Here is an 18,789-nt window from a genome sequence, read left to right as displayed (position 1 = left end):
GACAGGGGGCTTTTATTTCTTCTATTTTAGCTCTAGGCTGCAAAGGATCTTCACCCATACCCTGGGGGTTAATAAGGCTTGCAATCCTTCCCCTAGAAGCTTGAAGTTTTTGTTCTAGAAGACACAGGTAAAGACTAGTGCCTTTCCCATAGTGGGTGCTGTTCTGTCCACCAGACATGTACCATGAGGAAGGCCTTTTCGCTATCTTAGACCTGTACCCCTTGCAAATGTAGTTTATTTCTAATTCCTACTTCAGCCTTGTCTTCCCTCTCTCCTTTATTCTAAACTGTGTCCTATAAAACTCTAGCCAGTGGCATGCACATCCATCTCTACTGTTCTGGAGATCTGAGTTATGTCAGCTTTGCCTGCAATCTGCTAGCACAGGCATCCCTTCTCAGCATTTTCCTATACCCATGCTTGATTTTCAGTATATTTGGCAGCCTTTCACCATCATATACTGATTCGGGTTTACAAATATTTCCTACATTTGACAGTGAGAGAATATGCATTTATTTTTCATTTTCCTTGTTGCTTTATTATTCAAAGAGAAGGTGGAATCTGTTTCTTTAACATTTTTTAGACCAGAATTTTGACCAGGGAATTTGTCCTGCATTTGCATTTTAGTATAAATGAATAAGCTTGTGTAAATACGTATCAGTTTAATAATAACATTAAAAACAAGAATTCAAAGGTATCACTAATAGACTTTCCATGTTAAAACAATACTGAAAACAATTACAAAAGATTAACCAATGTGACACAAAATAAAATCCTTACCTAAAATAGGTAATTCTCACCACTTCAACTCTTTAAGACAAAAGGAACAAAGAAATAATCAAATAGGACACCTACTATGACTGAGTTTTTACATGAGGACTAAATGAAAACAGCAGCACTCCTTAGCTTTTAAAAACACCTAAAAGAATACAGTCCAACTTCACAAATTCATAAATAATACGGAGTGAGCATTAGTGTCTTTGTAAATCCTAGAACAAAGGAACTATGCCTTATTGAAGTGTCCTATAGTTTGAACTGTGTTCCCTCAAAATTCATATGTTCAAATCCTAACTCTCAATGTGACTATATCTGGAGATAGAACCTTTGTAAAGGTAGTAAAGGTTAGTTGAGGCCATTAGAGTGGAGCCCTGATCCAACTGGATTCGTGTCCCTATAAGAAGAGGACACAGCAAGAAGACAGCCATCTGCAAACCAGGAAAAGAGCCCTCACCAGAAACTGACCATGCTGACACCCTGATCTCAGACTTCTAGTCTCTGGAACTGTGAGAAAATAATTTCTGTTGTTTAAGCCACCCAGTCTATATTATTTTGTTATGGTCTCCTGAGCAAACTAAGACAAACATGAAATAAATAGTTTTAGAATGAATAATTTTGAGTTTTTTAAAAAAGAGTAAAGGATGAACAAGTTAAAAAACTAAGTCTAAATATAAATTAGTTTTAAAATTTGGAGTATTTTCTTACATTCTAAAGGCATTACATAGGGAAAATATGCTGTCCATTGATAAAGCATAAAACTGGGCTGTTAAGGCATAGAACTATGCTGCACAGGCCACTAAAAGAGCAAGTGTATTATATTACTTATATTTATGCTCAATGTGCTAGAAAACAAATAATGTTACTGAAATGACTTTCAATGAGCAAACCATCAATCATAAAATGCTATAAAGTATAAGAAAATAAATCATTTTCTTTATTAGGTTTTTAGACAAAAATAAAAGAATATTCATAATCAGTCAAAAAGACAATTCTTACATTAGTGGCAGAAAATACACAAAACCAAAAATAATTTTAAGAGTATGTCAAGTTTACTTAATGAGGGTAGCAGGTGGAGGGAAAAGGAAAAAGCACTCAAATTCTTACAATTTCCTCCACTTAAAATAACTCTGAATTCTCTAAACTCTGTAATGACAGTACAATGAGTCAAATGAAACAAATATAAATAATAAAGCAAATACAGTTACTGCTTACATGTTTAAAAGATCCATAGGGAACTGCTGTGGACCCTGTCTCTTCTAGATAATCTTCCCAGCTTAATTCCACTTCTTCCACACCAGATCCAGCATCTGGAATTAAAAACAAAACAAAACAAAAACTGGTGAACCCCAATTAAAGAAAACTCAAGGTTCCAAAACTTAAACTTAATAATAAACCTAACTTAGATTTTACTTCACAACAAGTTAATTGGTTTTATGGTAAGTTCCCTTAACGCAGCATCAATTGTCAATAAATCTCAACAGCACAGAAATACAACATTCTATCTCCCGTTGGGATCTATTTAGGATTCACTCAAATGAATTATATAAAGCTCGTGAAAGTGCGGCTACTACAATCACTTTGGATTGTATTTAGTATCTAATGCCAAATATTTGAGATACTTAACAGGCATTTCAAACTTGAATTTTCAATCTGTTTCTTCCTTAGTACTCTCTAACTGAGTAAAAGATACCACTAGTTGATATGTTGGCTAACTCTAAAATATCCTTGCTTTCCTCCCTTTCTTTCACATCATATGTCCAAACCACCAGAAAATTCTCTAGGTACCACCTTTAAAAACATATCCCAAATCTAATCACATTCCCACCATTTCTATTGATATGTCTCTAGTCCAAGCCTAACCATAACATTGTTCACCTTTTAATCACATTTATAATAAAATCTAAAATCTCTGGGAGACTGCAAGGTATTACATGATCTGAACCATTGACTACCTACCTTGCCCCTTGTTTGCTCACTGCATTCAACTGACACTGAGTTTCTTCCCATTTTTATCTAATCATGCTCTTTCCTCAAAGCCTCTGCATTTGCGAATTCCTCAGCTCAAAGACTCGTTCTCTAGTGTCATTCACAGCTTCACTGCATTCAAGACTCTACTCAAATGTCATCTTTCCAGAAAGGCCTTCTATCAGTAGATGGGTTCTGCTTTCATTGCCTTCAAGGCATTCATTCCTACTTGACAGTACACCATAAGATTTTTTTAATCTTCCCCATTAGATAATAAACTCTATGAAGGCAGGAACTTTGTTTTTGTCACTCTTACATTTCTGTCACAGCAGAGACTCAATAAATTTTTGTTGAGTGAGCAAAGACTCAGACACTCCATAATCTAATAATCACAACAACGCCTGGCACTAGCAAATTCACATTAAACAGTTGCTGAATGAGTACACAGTAGGAGAGCTGTGCTTCACACAAACACAAAGAAGCAAATACAAGGATGCTAACCACAGCACTGCTTGTAATAGTGACAAAAGCAATCAGGAGAAGAGAGAAATTATGGCAATCCTACCAAAGCAGTTGAAATGAATGAATTAATGTTGACTTAGACAAATCTCAAAAATAAAAACAAAAAAACCACATCAAGTAAAAATGGCAGGAGCAGAATGAAAAGCACAAGAAAATACAATTTAGGCTTCAAACCAAAATTCTGCAGCATGTTTATACATGCCTATTAATAAGAGTATAAAAACATAGATGGGAAGAATATACATCAATTTCAACAGTGCTACCTTTGGGGAAACAAGAAAACAAGATTAGAAGGGAAGTACAAAAGAGGCTTAAACTGTATTATATTGTATTTTAAAAATGGAAACAAGGCATGAAAACATGTTCAACATCATGTAGGCAATGTAAATCAAAACTACAATGAGATACCACCTCACACTCACAGGATGGCTATGATCAAAAAAGCAGAAAATAAATGTTGGCAAAAATGTGAGAAATTAAAATCTTTGTGTACTTTTGTCTAGGAATGTAAAATGGTACAGCTACTGTGGAAAACTATATGGTGGTTCCTCAAACAATTAAAAATACCATTACCACATGACCCACCAATTCCACTTCTGGGTATTACCCAAAAGAACTGAAAACAGAGACTCAAACAGATATTTGTACACAAAGGTTCATAGCAGCAATATTCAGAATAGCCAATAGGTGGAAGCAACCCAAGTATTCACTGATAAATGAAATAACAAAATGGAATATTATTCAGCCTTTAAAAAGAAAGGAAATTCTGGCACATAATACAACATGGATGAACCTTGAGGGCATTATGCTAAGTGAACTAAGCCACCCACAAAAGGACAATACTGTATGATTCCACTTATATGAGGTAGCTAGAGTAGTCTAATTCATAGAGACAGAAAAAAGAATGGTGGTTTCCAAGAACTGTGGGGAGAGGGGAATGAGGTGTTAGTGTTTAATGGGTAAAGAGCTTACGTTTGGGAAGATAAAAAATGTTCTGGAAATGGACTGTGGTGATGGTTGCAAGATATGAATGTACTTAATACCACAAAATAGTACATTTAAAAAAATTAAAATGGTAAGATTTGTATAAAGGATATTTTACCAAAACAAAAAAGTAGAAACAAATATTTGGCAGTGTTAATATTTATTAATTCTTCACAGTAGGTATGTGTTTTTCTATTGTTTCCCATTTGTTTTTATGTATTTGAAATTTTCATTAGAAATACAACAAAGTCTACACTGGGAACATTCTAGAAGTATGGGCCAGGAGAAAGTCAATTTCCATTACTAAAACATAACGGGGCTAGAGAATCATGGTCCTTAGCAAGGATCCTAGTCCCAGAAATAACATGTTAATTTAACAATAAAAAATAAACAACAACAAAAATAATGAATTAAGGGATTAAAAGCCATCATATATTAAAAGTTGCTTAAAAAAAAAAAAAAAAACCTGAGAAGAAACGAGATTAATGACCTGACAGAAAAAATAAGCAAAAAATATAGGAAAAGAGAATTGATCTAAAAGAACCGCAAATGGTCCTTAAACATATGGAAAGATGTGCAAATTTACTCATTTTAAGAGGAATACAAACTGAAACTACACTGAGATATCAGATTGGAAAAAATTGCAAAGTTTGACAACATACACTATGGTGAGGCTGTAGTTAAGCAGGTAAAACATAATGACACATCCTGGTGAAAGAAAAGTTGGCAATATCTAGCAAAATTACATATTTACCTTTTGATCCAGCAATCCCACTTCTAGGAATTTATCCCAAAGATATGCTGGCAAAAATACAAAAAGACACATGTACAAAGCTATTCATTGCAGCACTACTTGTAATACCAAGAATGGAAACAACCCAATGTCCATCAATAAGGAACTAACTGAATAATCTATGCTTTATACATCTAGCACTATACAGTTGTAAAAAGGAATAAGAACAATTTCCATATACTGATGTGGGATAATCTCCAGTATATATTAAGTGAAACTGCAAACTACAGAGCAGTTTTTATTGTATCTCTACTTTTTAATGTAAGATGAGAGGTAGGAATATAAATACATATGAACATTCACATGTTTATATTTTTTTAACGAACAGTAGAAGAATAAAAATAGTAAAACTAGCTAGTATATGGAGAAGAATAAAAAGGATAAATAGTGTCACGTTGACAGTGGAAATGTTATATAATTGTGACTTTATAACTATGTAAGTACTTTATACAATTTAGAAACATTTATATCAAAAGAAAAAATTCTGAAAGTTAAAAATGATCTGAAACAAATATGCCTGTTGGTAGCAAAACCACAAGGAAAACAGGATTCCTATAAATAATATTAAAATATAGTATTTTGACTGCAAACCCCCGTGGAATATAAAGACAAAAAAAAAAAACACATAAATAACCTTAAGCTACACAATGTTATCTTATTGATATTTGGGATTTTGTTATTGTTATTTTCAAAAATTATAGAAATATTATAGAGTAAAACCAAGTAATAATATTATCATAATGAAACAACACATTTCCAAAAAAAAGGCAAGAGCATAAAAATCAAACAAATAAAAACTGCAATTTTAAATTAAAATTTTAAGTATCAGAAGCAGCCAAATGATTTTCTTTTCTCTTCAAAAAGATGCATTTTTTTAGCTATGTCTATGGGATAAGGCCTAAAAGAACTGACAACCTAGTATCAATGAGCACCCTGTCACCAGATTATGGTCTCTAAATATCATATCCACTAAAGAAGGAAGGAAGGAAGGAAGGAAGGAAGGAAGGAAGGAAGGAAGGAAGAAAAAGAAAAAAGCTCCTTGAGAAATGGCAAACTGTAAATTCAGGTACTTGGAAATCATACTACACCAGAAACCTAGGATTTTAACTATCAAAGATACATGACATCACATCAAAAGAACGCAGGAATCAATGTTAAAGAACTCTCACTGCTCTAGAATGGGGCAATTTGATCATCGAATGAATGATGACACCAATGGACTGAAACTCATCACAAATGAATATGAATATATATATTAAATACATGAGTTAATAATAACATTTAGAACAAGAAAACAACTCAACTTGCTAAATGGCACAGTGAGTACCTCAGAACCCTCTCTCTCAGAAAAAGAGCAAAAATACTGGTTAAACAATGAAAATCAACCATTTCAAAGTTCTGAAATTAACTGAAGGCAGAGAGCAAACTGAAAAGCATCTATTCGAGACAAGCTACTAAACCATGGTTAGAACAGTGGGATTGTGGCATTTTAGGTTGGGACTATTCCTACCCTGATTCCTCAACTCCAAATAGAAATTTTTAAATTGAAAATGTAATACCCAAAAGAAAATTCCATAGATAACCTCTACAGCAGAATGGGGAGAACAGAGGAAAGAACCACTAAAATTAAAAACAGAGCAAGTAAAAACACCCAATCTAAACAACAAAGAGAAAGTATTAGGAAAGAAAAATGAAAAGAGCCTCAGGAAACTGTGGAATAACAACAAAGGATCTAATATTGGTGTCATTGGAGTTCCAGAAGAAAAGAGGACAAGGCTGAAAGTGTTTTAAGAAATAATGGCTGAAAATTTTCCAAATTTGGCAAGAAGCTAAGAAAATCTCAAACAAGATAAATCCAAGGAAATCTGTGCAAAGATACAACAAAGTCAAACTTCTGAAAACTGAAGACAGAAAATATCTTGAAAGCTTCAAGAGAAACAAAGCTCTCTCAAGGGAGGTGTGAGGAGAGGAGAATCCAATGATAGCAGATTTCTCATCAGAAACCATGGCAGCCCCAAGATATAATATTTTTCAAAAGATGAAAGAAAAGAACTTTCAACCCAACATTTTATATCCAGAAAAAATATCCTTCAATAATGAATGGGGAAAATTAAGCCATTGTCAAGATGAAGGGAAACTAAGAAATTTTATCATCAGCAGACCTACTCTAAAAAGAAAAATGGCTAAAGGAAATTCTAAAAACAGAAATAAAATGACAGAAGGAGGACATCTTGAAAAATCAAGAACTGTGAAGAGAGTAAAAATATTTTAAAATATAATACATTTTCCTTCTCTTGAGTTTTCTAAATTATGTTTAACATTTGAAGCAAAAATTGAAATATCTGATGTGGTTCTCAAAGTATGTAAAAGAAATATTTATGTATTATAAATAAGAGAAGGTAAAGAGATATAAAAGTATGTAAAGTTTCTACACTTCAAACTAATAAAATGATACCAGCAGACTGTGATAAGTTATGTACTTATAATGTAATACCTAGAGCAACCATTAAAAAGCTGTACAAAGAGATATACTCAAAAACACTACAGACAAATCAAAATGGAAGTCTGAAAATAAGTTCGAGTAACTCACAGGAAGGCGGGAGGGGGTAGAAAAAAATAGAGAAAACAAATGAATAAAAACAGCAGACTTGAGCCCTAATATATCAATAATTACATTCAATGTAAATGGTCTAAATACACCAATTATAAGACTGAAAAAATTTTAAATGACTGCATGCTGTTACAAGAAGCTTACTTCAAATATCATGGGATAGGCAGTTTGAAAGAATGAAAAAGATATACCATGTAAACATTAATCAAAAGAAAGCAGGAATAGGTAAACCCATAAAGACAGATAGATTAATGTTTGGTTGCCAGAGGCTGGATGGAATAAGAAATAACTGCTAATGGTCTCTTTTGGGGGGGTGCTGAAAATGTTTTAGAATTAGATCCTAGTGATGGTCACAAAACTTTGTGAATATACTAAAAACCACTGATTTGTGCACTCTAAAGGGTGCATTTTATAATATGTGATTTATATCTCAAAAAAAGAAAAATACTTCAATGAAGTTTTTAAAACCTTGATAATAAAAAAATCATTAATTAAAAAGCTAATAAACAATATAAATAAATGAGCCAAAGACATTATATTGAAGAGGATATAGGGATGGCAAATAAGCACATGTTCAACATCACTAGCCATTAGGGAAATGCAAATTAAGACCAGGATAAGCTGTCATTACATGTCTATTAGAATGACTTAGGTAAAAAATAGTGACAATACCAAAAGGCAGTGAGGATGTGGAGAAACTAGGTCTCTCATATATTGCTGGTGAGAATGTAAAAAGGTACAGCCACGCTGGAAAGCAGTTCGGCAGTTTTTTTTTAAGCATATGATCCAGCAATTATGCTCCTGGGCATTTATCCCAGGTAAATGAAATATTATGTATGCAATTGCTCATAGCAACTTTATCTGTAGGCCAAACCTGGAAGCTACCAAAATGTACTACCACAGCTGGATGGTTAATCAAACTGTAGTACATCATGAAATACTACTCAGCAATAAAAGGAGACAAATCATTGATATATGCAAGAATTTGGATGGATCTCAAGGGCATTATTTTGAGTGAAAAAAGCCAATCTCAAATTGTGGTTCTATGTATGTAACATTTTTGAAACAAAATTATAGAGATGGAGAACATGACTAGGGTTAGAGAAAGATGAGGGGGAAAGGGCAGGTCTAACTATGAAGGGGTGGTACAGAGAGCTCTTTGTGGTGATGGAATTGTTCTTTATACATATCAATTTCCTGGCCTTTATACTGTATTATACTTATATGGGAGGTAACTAATGGTAGAAACTGGTGAAAGGTACATGGGACCTGTCAATACTTATCTTTGCAACTTCCTATAAATCTAGAATCATTTCAAAATAATTCAAAAGTAACTATCAAATTTAAACTTTTGATTTTTAAAAAAGAAGTCTGCTCGTAAAACTTATTTACTTTTTCAGCAAACTTTATGAGTACTCCCTAGTGCCAGGTTCTCTGCTAAGTACAGAGAAAGATAACTCATATTTTCAAAGAGCTTCCCATTTAGTGTTAGAAAGACGTCAGACAATGTAACACAGGTAGGTAATAATAATTCTGTACTCTGAAGAAAAAATTCTGCTCACCAAAACCAATACCTGCATCAAGCTGCTGCTCCCCGTTCATTTCCACAGGACATGGACTACCTCCTCCCCAGACAAAGGACCGGCCTTATGGTTCTGCTATGATCAGAAGGTTACTTGTAGGTCTCAAGCATCTGTCAATGGGCATCCACGGGTCCAAATGAAAGTGCTGAAAAATCAAAAAGAACACAAATAGCCTGAAGCCCAACTGTGTTAACACATTCATAAGACATAGGAACTCCAGTGGGTTTAGAGGGCAGATGAAACAAAAACACGATGGCAGAAAAAATGAGATTAGGAAAAAAACTGACACCTTTTCTAATTTTGAAGACTGGGGTGGGTAGTGTGTGTGTGTGTGTGTGTGTGTGTGTGTGTGTGTGTGTGTGTGTGTGTGTGTGTGTGTAGGAACACTATAAAGATCTTGATATCTAAATATCATAATGAATTAACATGTATATGAATCACCACTCTTTAAATTTAGATTATAATACTTAGTACCATAATTCCTATCCACAAAACCTATAATTCATATAATTCATAATGAATTCTTGGTGAGGAAAAGTTAACTTTCAATGCTATGTCTTATCCCTAGGATGGAGGATAATATATTACTTTATCTAGTTTTCCATTTCATTTATCTAAAGTATTATGCAGAACCAAAAAGTATTAACTATATTAGTCTACTGTTGTATGTGGTAAAAAGAATCCCTCCAAAATAAGCTCTGAACCCATTTATTCTTTTTTTAAAATAGCTTTAGTGGGATGTGACTCACATACCAAAATTTACCATTTTAAGTATACAATTCAGTAATTTTTAGTAAATTTGCAGAGTTGTGTAACCATCACTATACTCCAATTTTAGAATATTTCTATTACCCTAAAAAGAAACTTCATTCCCATTTGCAGTTCCTTCCCCATTACACCCCTAGCCTTAGACAACCAGTAATCTGCTTTCTATATCTAGAGAGTTTGCTTTTGCTGGACATTTCACATAAATTGAATCATACAATATGTGGTCTTTTGCTTCTGGCTTCTTTCATTTAGCATGTTTTTGAGATTCGCCCAGGTTGCAGCATGGATGAATCTATTTATTCTTCCTTAACATATGTAAAACAATTTAAGATATTGCCTTTGTATGTGCCTAACAGATTATAAAGAGTAAATGAAAAGGGGAAAAGGAGCTGCTATAGGAAGAAAGCATGATGTGAACTAACCACGAGGGCAACAATACAGAAAACTGTGAGAGCGGAAAAGGTACTCAACAGCCACAGCTATAGGGGGTGATATTCAAAAGATCAGGGGTGGCTCCAAAGTGCAATGATTAGCATGTCTGCTTTACATGCAGAAGGTCCTGGGTTCGCGCGCCCCAGGTGGAGCCATGGATCATACCCCGGGCGCACCAGGCCCCGGGTGCACCAGGCCCCCTGGGTGCGCCAGGCCCTAGGTGCATGCTGTGAGCGTGTGGAAGAAGATGCTCCGCCTTCAGAGATCCAGTTCTTAAGGGAAAAACAGCAACATCCATAGGTTAAAGGGGAGGCCAGAATAAAGAGGGGGGAAAAGAAAAGATTATGAGTGTGTATTAGAGCCCCCAGTAATCAATTCTCATAAAAAAAAAACTTTAAACACTAAAAAAAGTTAGTTTAAATTTTAATATGCCCCTTGAAAAGGTATAAGCTAGCTAATGTGCGACAGCTTCAGGTGGGCAATAGGGATACTCAGGTTCTAGTTCCAGCTCTACTGATAAATAATTATGCAATCTTATTCAGACCACATTATGTCAATTTTTTAAGCTATAAAATCTTTCAGATTTTAAAATTGTATTTCATAGTTAACAGAAAGTCTTAATAACTATTGAAATTATGGACATTCTATCTAAGATAACTGCTAGTTATCTCAATCATATCATACAACATAGCACTGAAACTCATACTTGCAGATTAAAACAACTGAATAGAAACTTGGTAGTAAGATTTAAAGCCTCTAAATATGTTCTCTTTTCTCAGTTTACTTTTCTACCCCAAGCTCAAAACATTGAAACTTTATCATTCCACATACTATTTCATTCACTCCCAATATTTAGCAAACACCAACTCATTACCATCCACTATTCTATGGGATAAAGGTAAAACAAAACATGGTTCCTACTTTCGTGAAGCCTGTTTTCAACAGGGGGCAAATTAAGCCAACAATTTAAAATAATTATTTTAAGTGTTATAAAGGAAAAGCAGTGAGTGCTAAAACATAATAGCAGACCTAACAAAAACTAAGGTCACTGACAGTATCTCTGAAAATAAAAAAAAAAAGATATTTTAGCTGAGACTAAAGGAGAAATAGTAGTCAGGCAAAAGGGGTAGAAGAAAAAGAATAGACCAGGCATAGAGAACAGCATATACAAAGGCTCAAGGTGGAAAGGAACTGAGAGAAGACTTCTGTGGCTGCAGCATAAGAACCAATAGGGTAAGTGGCACACAATAAAACTGGACAGGAAAAGAAGGAACAACAGTAGCTAATATTTACTCAGGATATACTAAGTGCTCAGCACTGTCCTAGACACTTAAACATATTAACCAATTTAATACTCCCAAAAACTTCACAAGGTGAGCATCATCATAAGGAAACAGGCAAGGAGCAGGTGCTTGACCTGTCAGGGTCCCACAACTAGTAAGAAGCAGAATCAGGTTTCAAAACTAGCAAAAGTCTGTATTCCATGTCTTCAAACACTATATTATACTGCCTTTTGACAGAAAACCAAAAGTTTTTTTTTTTTTTTTTAAGCAGGGAAAGTAAATGATCAAGTCTGTTTTTTTAAAAAAGCAAGCATGTAAGAAATGGGGGAGAGGGGATGTAGATGGGGTAAAAGGGGTCAATATGTGGTGACAGAAAGATATCTAACTATGGGAGGTGAACACACAATGTAAATATATATATGCCTTACTGTTAAAATGTACAGCTGAAACTTATTGGATTTCATTGACCAACGTCACCATAAAAAATAAATAAATTTAAAAAAATAAAATAAAATCTAAAAAAAAGCAAGCATAAAGAAGTGACAGTAAAGACGACATAAAAATATAAAACTTTTATCTAGCAAAACACATATAAATAAAATTCAAAGGTGAAAGGGATTCACAGAAACATGTAGGCGTGAGAGACATCCCCAGATCTCTCCCCGTAAAACAACAATAAGCTGAACATCGAAAACTCAACAAAAAACACCCAAACTGCACACCAGCATGTCTGACCATGGGATCTGTGCATAAGAGCTACCACAAGTCAGAACCCCAGGTGTTGAGCAGTGGACTGGGAGAAATAAAGATGCTACCTCTAGCAGCCGGAGCTCCCTGTGCGAGGAGCGGGAAAAGGAGAAGGAGCGGCGAGTACCCTGAACAGCCCTGCCTCAGAGAGCTGTGAGCCCCACAAGGCTGGCAGCAGTGACAAGGCATCAGGGCAGAGAGCAGAGAAGCGAGGATGGCAGAGAAACGACGGTTGATTTTTCCCAGCCGCGGTTGAAAAACCAAGGCTGAGCCACAACTCCCACCCCCAACCCAAAGGGCTCCTCCACTCAAACGCTCCGAGACCGAACACGGCGGAGCCCCAGGGGAATCTGAGCAAACGCTACCGAAAATGTCGCTAACACTAAGAGGGATTGAGACTGAGGGTAGCAAGCATGATTAAATATCTACAAGAACAAAAAAGGCGTTATTAAGGCTTCATACAAAGCAGAGATCCAAGAGGCTTAGACGCCACCTACTGGAAACCAAAAGAAAAGTGCTTTCTTTGCAGTAGGCTAAAGAGAGACCTTTATATAAATAAATCTTCTTTTTGGAAAAACAGCAGAATGCGTTTCCATTAATGCCCAGGAGGAGAAACAGTCCATTAAAAACCATGAACAATCAAGGTGACAAGGGATCTCAGAAAGAAAGAGAAAATTTTCCAGAAAATAAGCTTACAAACATAGAAATATGCAATTTAAATGACGGAGAATTCAGGATGATACTTCTGAAAAAAATCTGTGAGTTCTGAAATGAGTCATATCAACAATTTCAGGAATTGAAAAAACACCTAGATGAGCAGAGCAAGGAGACTGAAACCCTCAAAAAGAACCGAATAGATCTTCTGGAGATAAAAAAACACACTGCAAGAGTTGAGAAATGAAACAGAAAGCTTGGGAAATAGAGTTGACCAAATGGAGGAAATGATCAGTGATATCGAAGAGAGAAATCTAGAAATAAATCAGAAGGAAGAAGTGAGAAACTAAAGAATGAAAAATAATGAATGAGAAAAACAAGAACTACCTGACACCATCAAGAGAGGAAACATAAGAACAATGGGCATTATCAAAGGCGAGGAAAAGAAGCAGAGACTAGAAAGCATTTTAAGACAAAGAGTTGACGAGAATTTCCCAAATCTAAGGGATTAGAAGGAGCTTGGAATTCAAGAAGTCAACAGAACACTCAATTATCTCAACCCAAAAAGGCCTTCACCAAGACACACTATTAAAATTATCAAAAATCAATGACAAAGACAGAATTCTCAGGGCAGCCAAGGAGAAGAAAACAGTAACTTACAAAGGAAAACCCATTAGATTATCATTGGACTTCTCAACACAAACCTTACAAGTCAGAAAGGAGTGGAATCAAATATTTAAAATATTAAGTGAAAGGAACAACCAGCCTAGAATAATGTATCCAGCTATGCTCTCCTTTACATACGAAGGAGAAATTAGGACCTTTCCAGACATACGAAAATTTAGGGTACTCTCCACTATGAGGCCTGCACTACAGGAAATACTGAAAGAGGTCAGCTCACCTAGAACGAAATGACCGAAAAACAAAAGAAAGCATAACTATGAGTGAGGCAATTAGTAGGCAGATAGAAGCAGAGGAGAGCAACCCTTACTAAGAACAGGGCATTATAAGCTTAAACATTAAGAAGAGAATTGCCACAGCAAGATAGTAATGAACGTTCAGCATGCATAGGGACAAACTGAGACAATAATGACTGAAAAGGGGAGGATTCAAAGACCCAATTTCACAAAAGTGCAAGACACATCAGGAAGTTTTAAGGTATCAGTATGAAAAGCTCACTGATATAATTTCAGATTCCATATTCGCAACTAAACTTTAAAAAAGACACCATTTTCAAATTCTGGTAAGGTATGCAAGGAGAATATCCATAATTATCTGAGATGGTTATCATAATATTCTTCTTTTCAGACTACACATCTGTATGAGGCTGTATTTTCTTCATAGACTTCAACCAAGACAACGTATCACACCAGACTATATACAGAAACATGTATGAGAACGCAGTGTCTTTTAATTAGACAATAAAGAGATTTGCAAAAATGTTTTAAAAAAAGAAATCCAAATTCACAAAGGAGAATGGAGATAAGGCACGCGCAGAAGAAAATGGATGACTACATGTATGTGTGTGTGTGTGTGTGTATAAATATATATATAATTATCCTTTACATATTTGTAAGAGCAATCACACGCCAAAGATTCAGAACTGAAGTATATAACATAAAACAAGAAGAACCAAAGGGAAAACCCACATGAGCCAACTAAAATAAAGAAAACAGAAACACAAGGACAAGGAAGCAATGGAAACACAGAGCTACTAGAAAGAAAAAGATAAAATGGCTATAAGAAGACCTCAAATTTCAATAATCACCCTAAATGTAAATGGACTGAATTTACCAATAAAAAGGCACAGAGTTGCAGAATGGATCAAAAAAACAAAACCCAACCCCATATGCTGCCTCCAAGAGACACAACTCAGTTCCAAAGACAAATATAGACTCAAAGTAAAAGGGTGGAAAATGATATATTAAGCAAATGGCATTCAGAGAAAAGTGAGAGTAGTGGTACTAATATCGGATGAAATAGACTTCGAAATAAAAAAGGTAAAGAAAGATACCGAGGGACACTTCATAATGATAAAGGGAATCATGCACCAAGAAGACATAACACTTGTTAACATCTATGCTCCCAATCAGGGAGCCCCAAAATATGTAAAGCAATTACTAACAGAACTAAAGAGAGAAACAGACCAAAACACTATTGTAGTAGGGGACCTAAATACTCCACTGTCGGATATGGACAGATCATCCAAACAGAAAATCAGTAAGGAAATAACATCCTTAAATGACACATTAGACCAACTGGACATAATTGACATATACAGAGCCTTCCATCCCCAAACAGTTGTTTATACATTCTTCTCTACTGCCAATGGAACACTCTCAAGAACTGACCATATGCTGGGACACAGAGATAGCCTCAACAAATATAAGAGGGTTGAAATGATACCAACCATATTCTCCGACCATAATGCTTTGAAACAAGAGATCAACTGCAAAAAGAAAGCAGGAAGAACCACAAATACAGGAGATTAAACAACATGCTACTGAAGAATAACTGGGTCAGAAAGAAATAAAAAGAGAGATCAAGAGATATATAGAAATGAATGATAATGATAGTGCAACACAGCAAAAGCGGTCGTAAGGGGAAAATTTATATCATTACAGGCCTATCTCCAAAAACAAGAACAAGCCCAAATAAACAATCTAACACTTCATCTTAAAAAACTAGAAAAGGAAGAACAAATGAAGCCTAAAGTCAACAGAAGGAAAGAATCAAAATTAGAGCAGAAATAAATGAAATTGAAAACAAAACAAAACAAAAAAACCAATAGAAAAAATAAATGCAACAAAGAGCTGGTTCTTTGAGAAGGTTAATAAAATTGACAAACACCTGGCTAGACTCACTAAAGAAAAAAGAGAAAAGACACAAACAAAATCAGGGATGAAAGAGGGGAAATTACGAATGACACCACAGAAATACAAAGGATCATACAAGCATAGTATGAAAAAGTATATAACACCAAATTTAATAACCAGTACTTACAAAAATACAATCTTCCTAGACTGAATCAAGAACTGGAAAATCTAAATAGACTGATCAGCAGTATGGAAATTGAAACAATCATCAAAAACCTACCAAAAAGTAAAAGTTCAGGACCAGATGGCTTCACCAGTGAATTCTACCAAACATTCAAAGAAGGTGTAATATCTATTCTCCTCAAACTCTTCCAAAATATCGAAGAGGAGGCAATACTTCCCAACTCATTTTATGAGGCCAATATATCACCCTGATACCAAAACCTGCTAAAGATAATACAACACAAAAAACTACAGACCAATATCTCTCATGAACACAGATGCAGAAATCTTAAGATACTAACAAACCAAATACAACAACATATTAAAAAGATTATACACCATTATCAAGTGGGCTTCATCCCAGGGGCACAGGGATGGTTCAACATATGCAAATCGATTAATGTGATACACCATATAAACAAATTAAAAAATAAGAATCATATCAAGAGATGCAGAAAAAGCCTTCAACAAGATACAACATCCATTTATGATCAAAACACTTAACAAAATCGGTATAGAAGGAAAGTACCTTAACATAATAAAGGCCATCTATGACAAACTCGCAGCCAACATTATACTTAATGGTGAAAAACTAAAAACCTTCCCTCTAAGATCAGGAACAAAGTAAGGCTATCCACTATCGCCACTGTTATTCAGTATAACATTGGAGGTCCTAGCAAATGCAATCAGGCAAGAGAAAGATATAGGTATCTAAATAGAAAACGAAGAAGTCAAACTGTCACTATTTGCAGATGACATGATATTATAACACTAAACACTAAAACACTAAAGACTCCACAAGAACAGTAATCAAAATGGCATGGTATTGACAGAAAAAGACACACAGACCAGTGGAATAGAATCAAGAGTCCATGTTTATACGGGCAAATAATTGTCGACAAAAAAGCCAAAAACATACAGTGGAGAAAGGAAAGCCTCTTCAATAAATGGTGCTGGGAAAACTGGAAAGCCACCTGCAAAAGAATGAACCTAGACTGTTGTCTATCACCACATACCAAAATTAACTCAAAATGGATTAAGGACCTGAATATAAGACCTGGAACAATAAAATGCATAGACGAAAACATAGGAATGAAACTCAAGGACCTTGGACTTAAAGAGGATTTTATGAATTTGACCTCAAAAGCAAGGGAAGCAAAAGCTAAAATAAATGAATGAGACTACATCAAACTAAAATAAAAAGCTTCTGCTCAGCAAAAGAAATTGTCAACAAGGTAAAGAGACAACCATCGAAATGGGAAAATATATTTGCAAGCAAGGCCTCTGATAAGGGCTAATATCCAAAATTTACAAAGAACTCATACGACTCAATAACAACAGAAAGAAACGATCCAATCAAAAAATGGGCAGAGGACTTGAACAGACTCTTCTTCCTTAGAGGACATACAAATGGCCAACAAATATTTGAAAAAATGCTCAACATCGCCAGCTATTAGGGAAATGCAAATTAAACCACAATGAGATACCATTTCACACCTCTTAGAATAGCTATAATCAACAGGATAAGTAATAACAAATATTGGAGAGGATGCAGAGAAAGAGAAACCCTCATATAGTGTTGGTGGGAGTGCGAATTGGTACAGCCACTCTGGAAAACAGTATGGAGGTTCCTCAAAAAACTAAGAATCGATCTATCGTATGATCCAGCAATCCCTCTACTAGTATTTACCCCAAAAGACTTGAAAACCCATATCCGAAAAGATATTGGCACACCGATGTTCATAGCAGCATTATTCACAGTGGCCAGGACATGGAAGCAACTGAAGTGTCCTACAATAGATGATTGGATAAAAAAGCTGTGGTACATATATACAATGGACTATTACTCAGCCATAAGAGATGAAATATTGCCCTTTGCGACAACATGGATGGACCTCGAGATAATCATGCTAAGCGAAACAAGACAGACAAAGTAGAAAATCACATGATATCGCTTGTATGTTTGATAGAAATCTAAAAGCAACAAATGAACAGGACAAACAACAGAGACTCATGGACATGGACTATAGACTAGTGGTTACCAGAGGGTAGAGGGTGGTAGAGGAGAGAGAATGTAGATGGGGTAAAGGGGGTCAAATATAGGAGGTTATGGGGAGGGTAAAGTGGATAACGGGGATCAAATATATGGTAGCTGAAGGAAACTGGACTTTAGGTGGCAAACACAATAGAATATACAGATGTCAAATTATAATGTACACCTGAAAATTATATAATTGTATTAACCAATGTTACCCCAATAAACTTAAATTAAAAAAAAATTCAAAGGTAAGAGTAGATATTAAAAGTTCCCATCACAAGAAAAAAAAATTTTTAACTATGTATGGTGACAGATGTCAAATTGTAGTAATCATTTGGCAATGCATACAAATGTAGAATCATTATGTTGCATACCTAAAACATAATGTTATATGTCAATTATACTTCAATAAAAATACATAAAAAATAAGATGGGTGAAAAAATTAGCAAAATATAAGAAAATGGGTTAATTTTTACATATAAGCTCATGTAATTCAATAAGAAAGAATAGAAAAATGGGCAAAATATGTAATTAATCCACATTAAAAATCGGTTAATACTTATAAAAACGTGCTCAATCTCATTGGTTATAAGGAA

At 34.9% G+C, this 18,789-nt stretch overlaps 1 protein-coding gene across 19 annotated transcripts in view; it reads right to left on the bottom strand.

Moving 5' to 3' along the window:
* Positions 1-18,789, bottom strand: part of SFMBT1 (Scm like with four mbt domains 1) — a 96,695-nt gene that overhangs the window by 40,952 nt on the left and 36,954 nt on the right. For 12 of the 19 annotated variants that reach the window (XM_039867467.1, XM_039867464.1, XM_039867465.1 and 9 more), the window contains 2 exons: positions 9,212-9,377; positions 1,987-2,081 (listed from right to left, as the gene is read on the bottom strand). In XM_039867467.1, the coding sequence (XP_039723401.1) occupies positions 1,987-2,081; positions 9,212-9,251 (135 nt within the window). In that variant the 5' untranslated portion in view covers positions 9,252-9,377. Of the gene's footprint in view, positions 1-1,986; positions 2,082-4,999; positions 5,047-9,211; positions 9,378-18,789 lie in introns of all 19 variants that reach the window. The other 7 variants (XM_039867477.1, XM_039867474.1, XM_039867473.1 and 4 more) reach the window with 3 other exon arrangements.

This window comes from Pteropus medius, unplaced genomic scaffold, assembly GCF_902729225.1.
Source record: "Pteropus medius unplaced genomic scaffold, Ma_sr-lr_union100, whole genome shotgun sequence".
Lineage (NCBI taxonomy): Eukaryota > Metazoa > Chordata > Mammalia > Chiroptera > Pteropodidae > Pteropus > Pteropus medius.
Note: the sequence above shows the minus strand (reverse complement) of the source record. Positions and strands in the feature narration are given on the sequence as shown.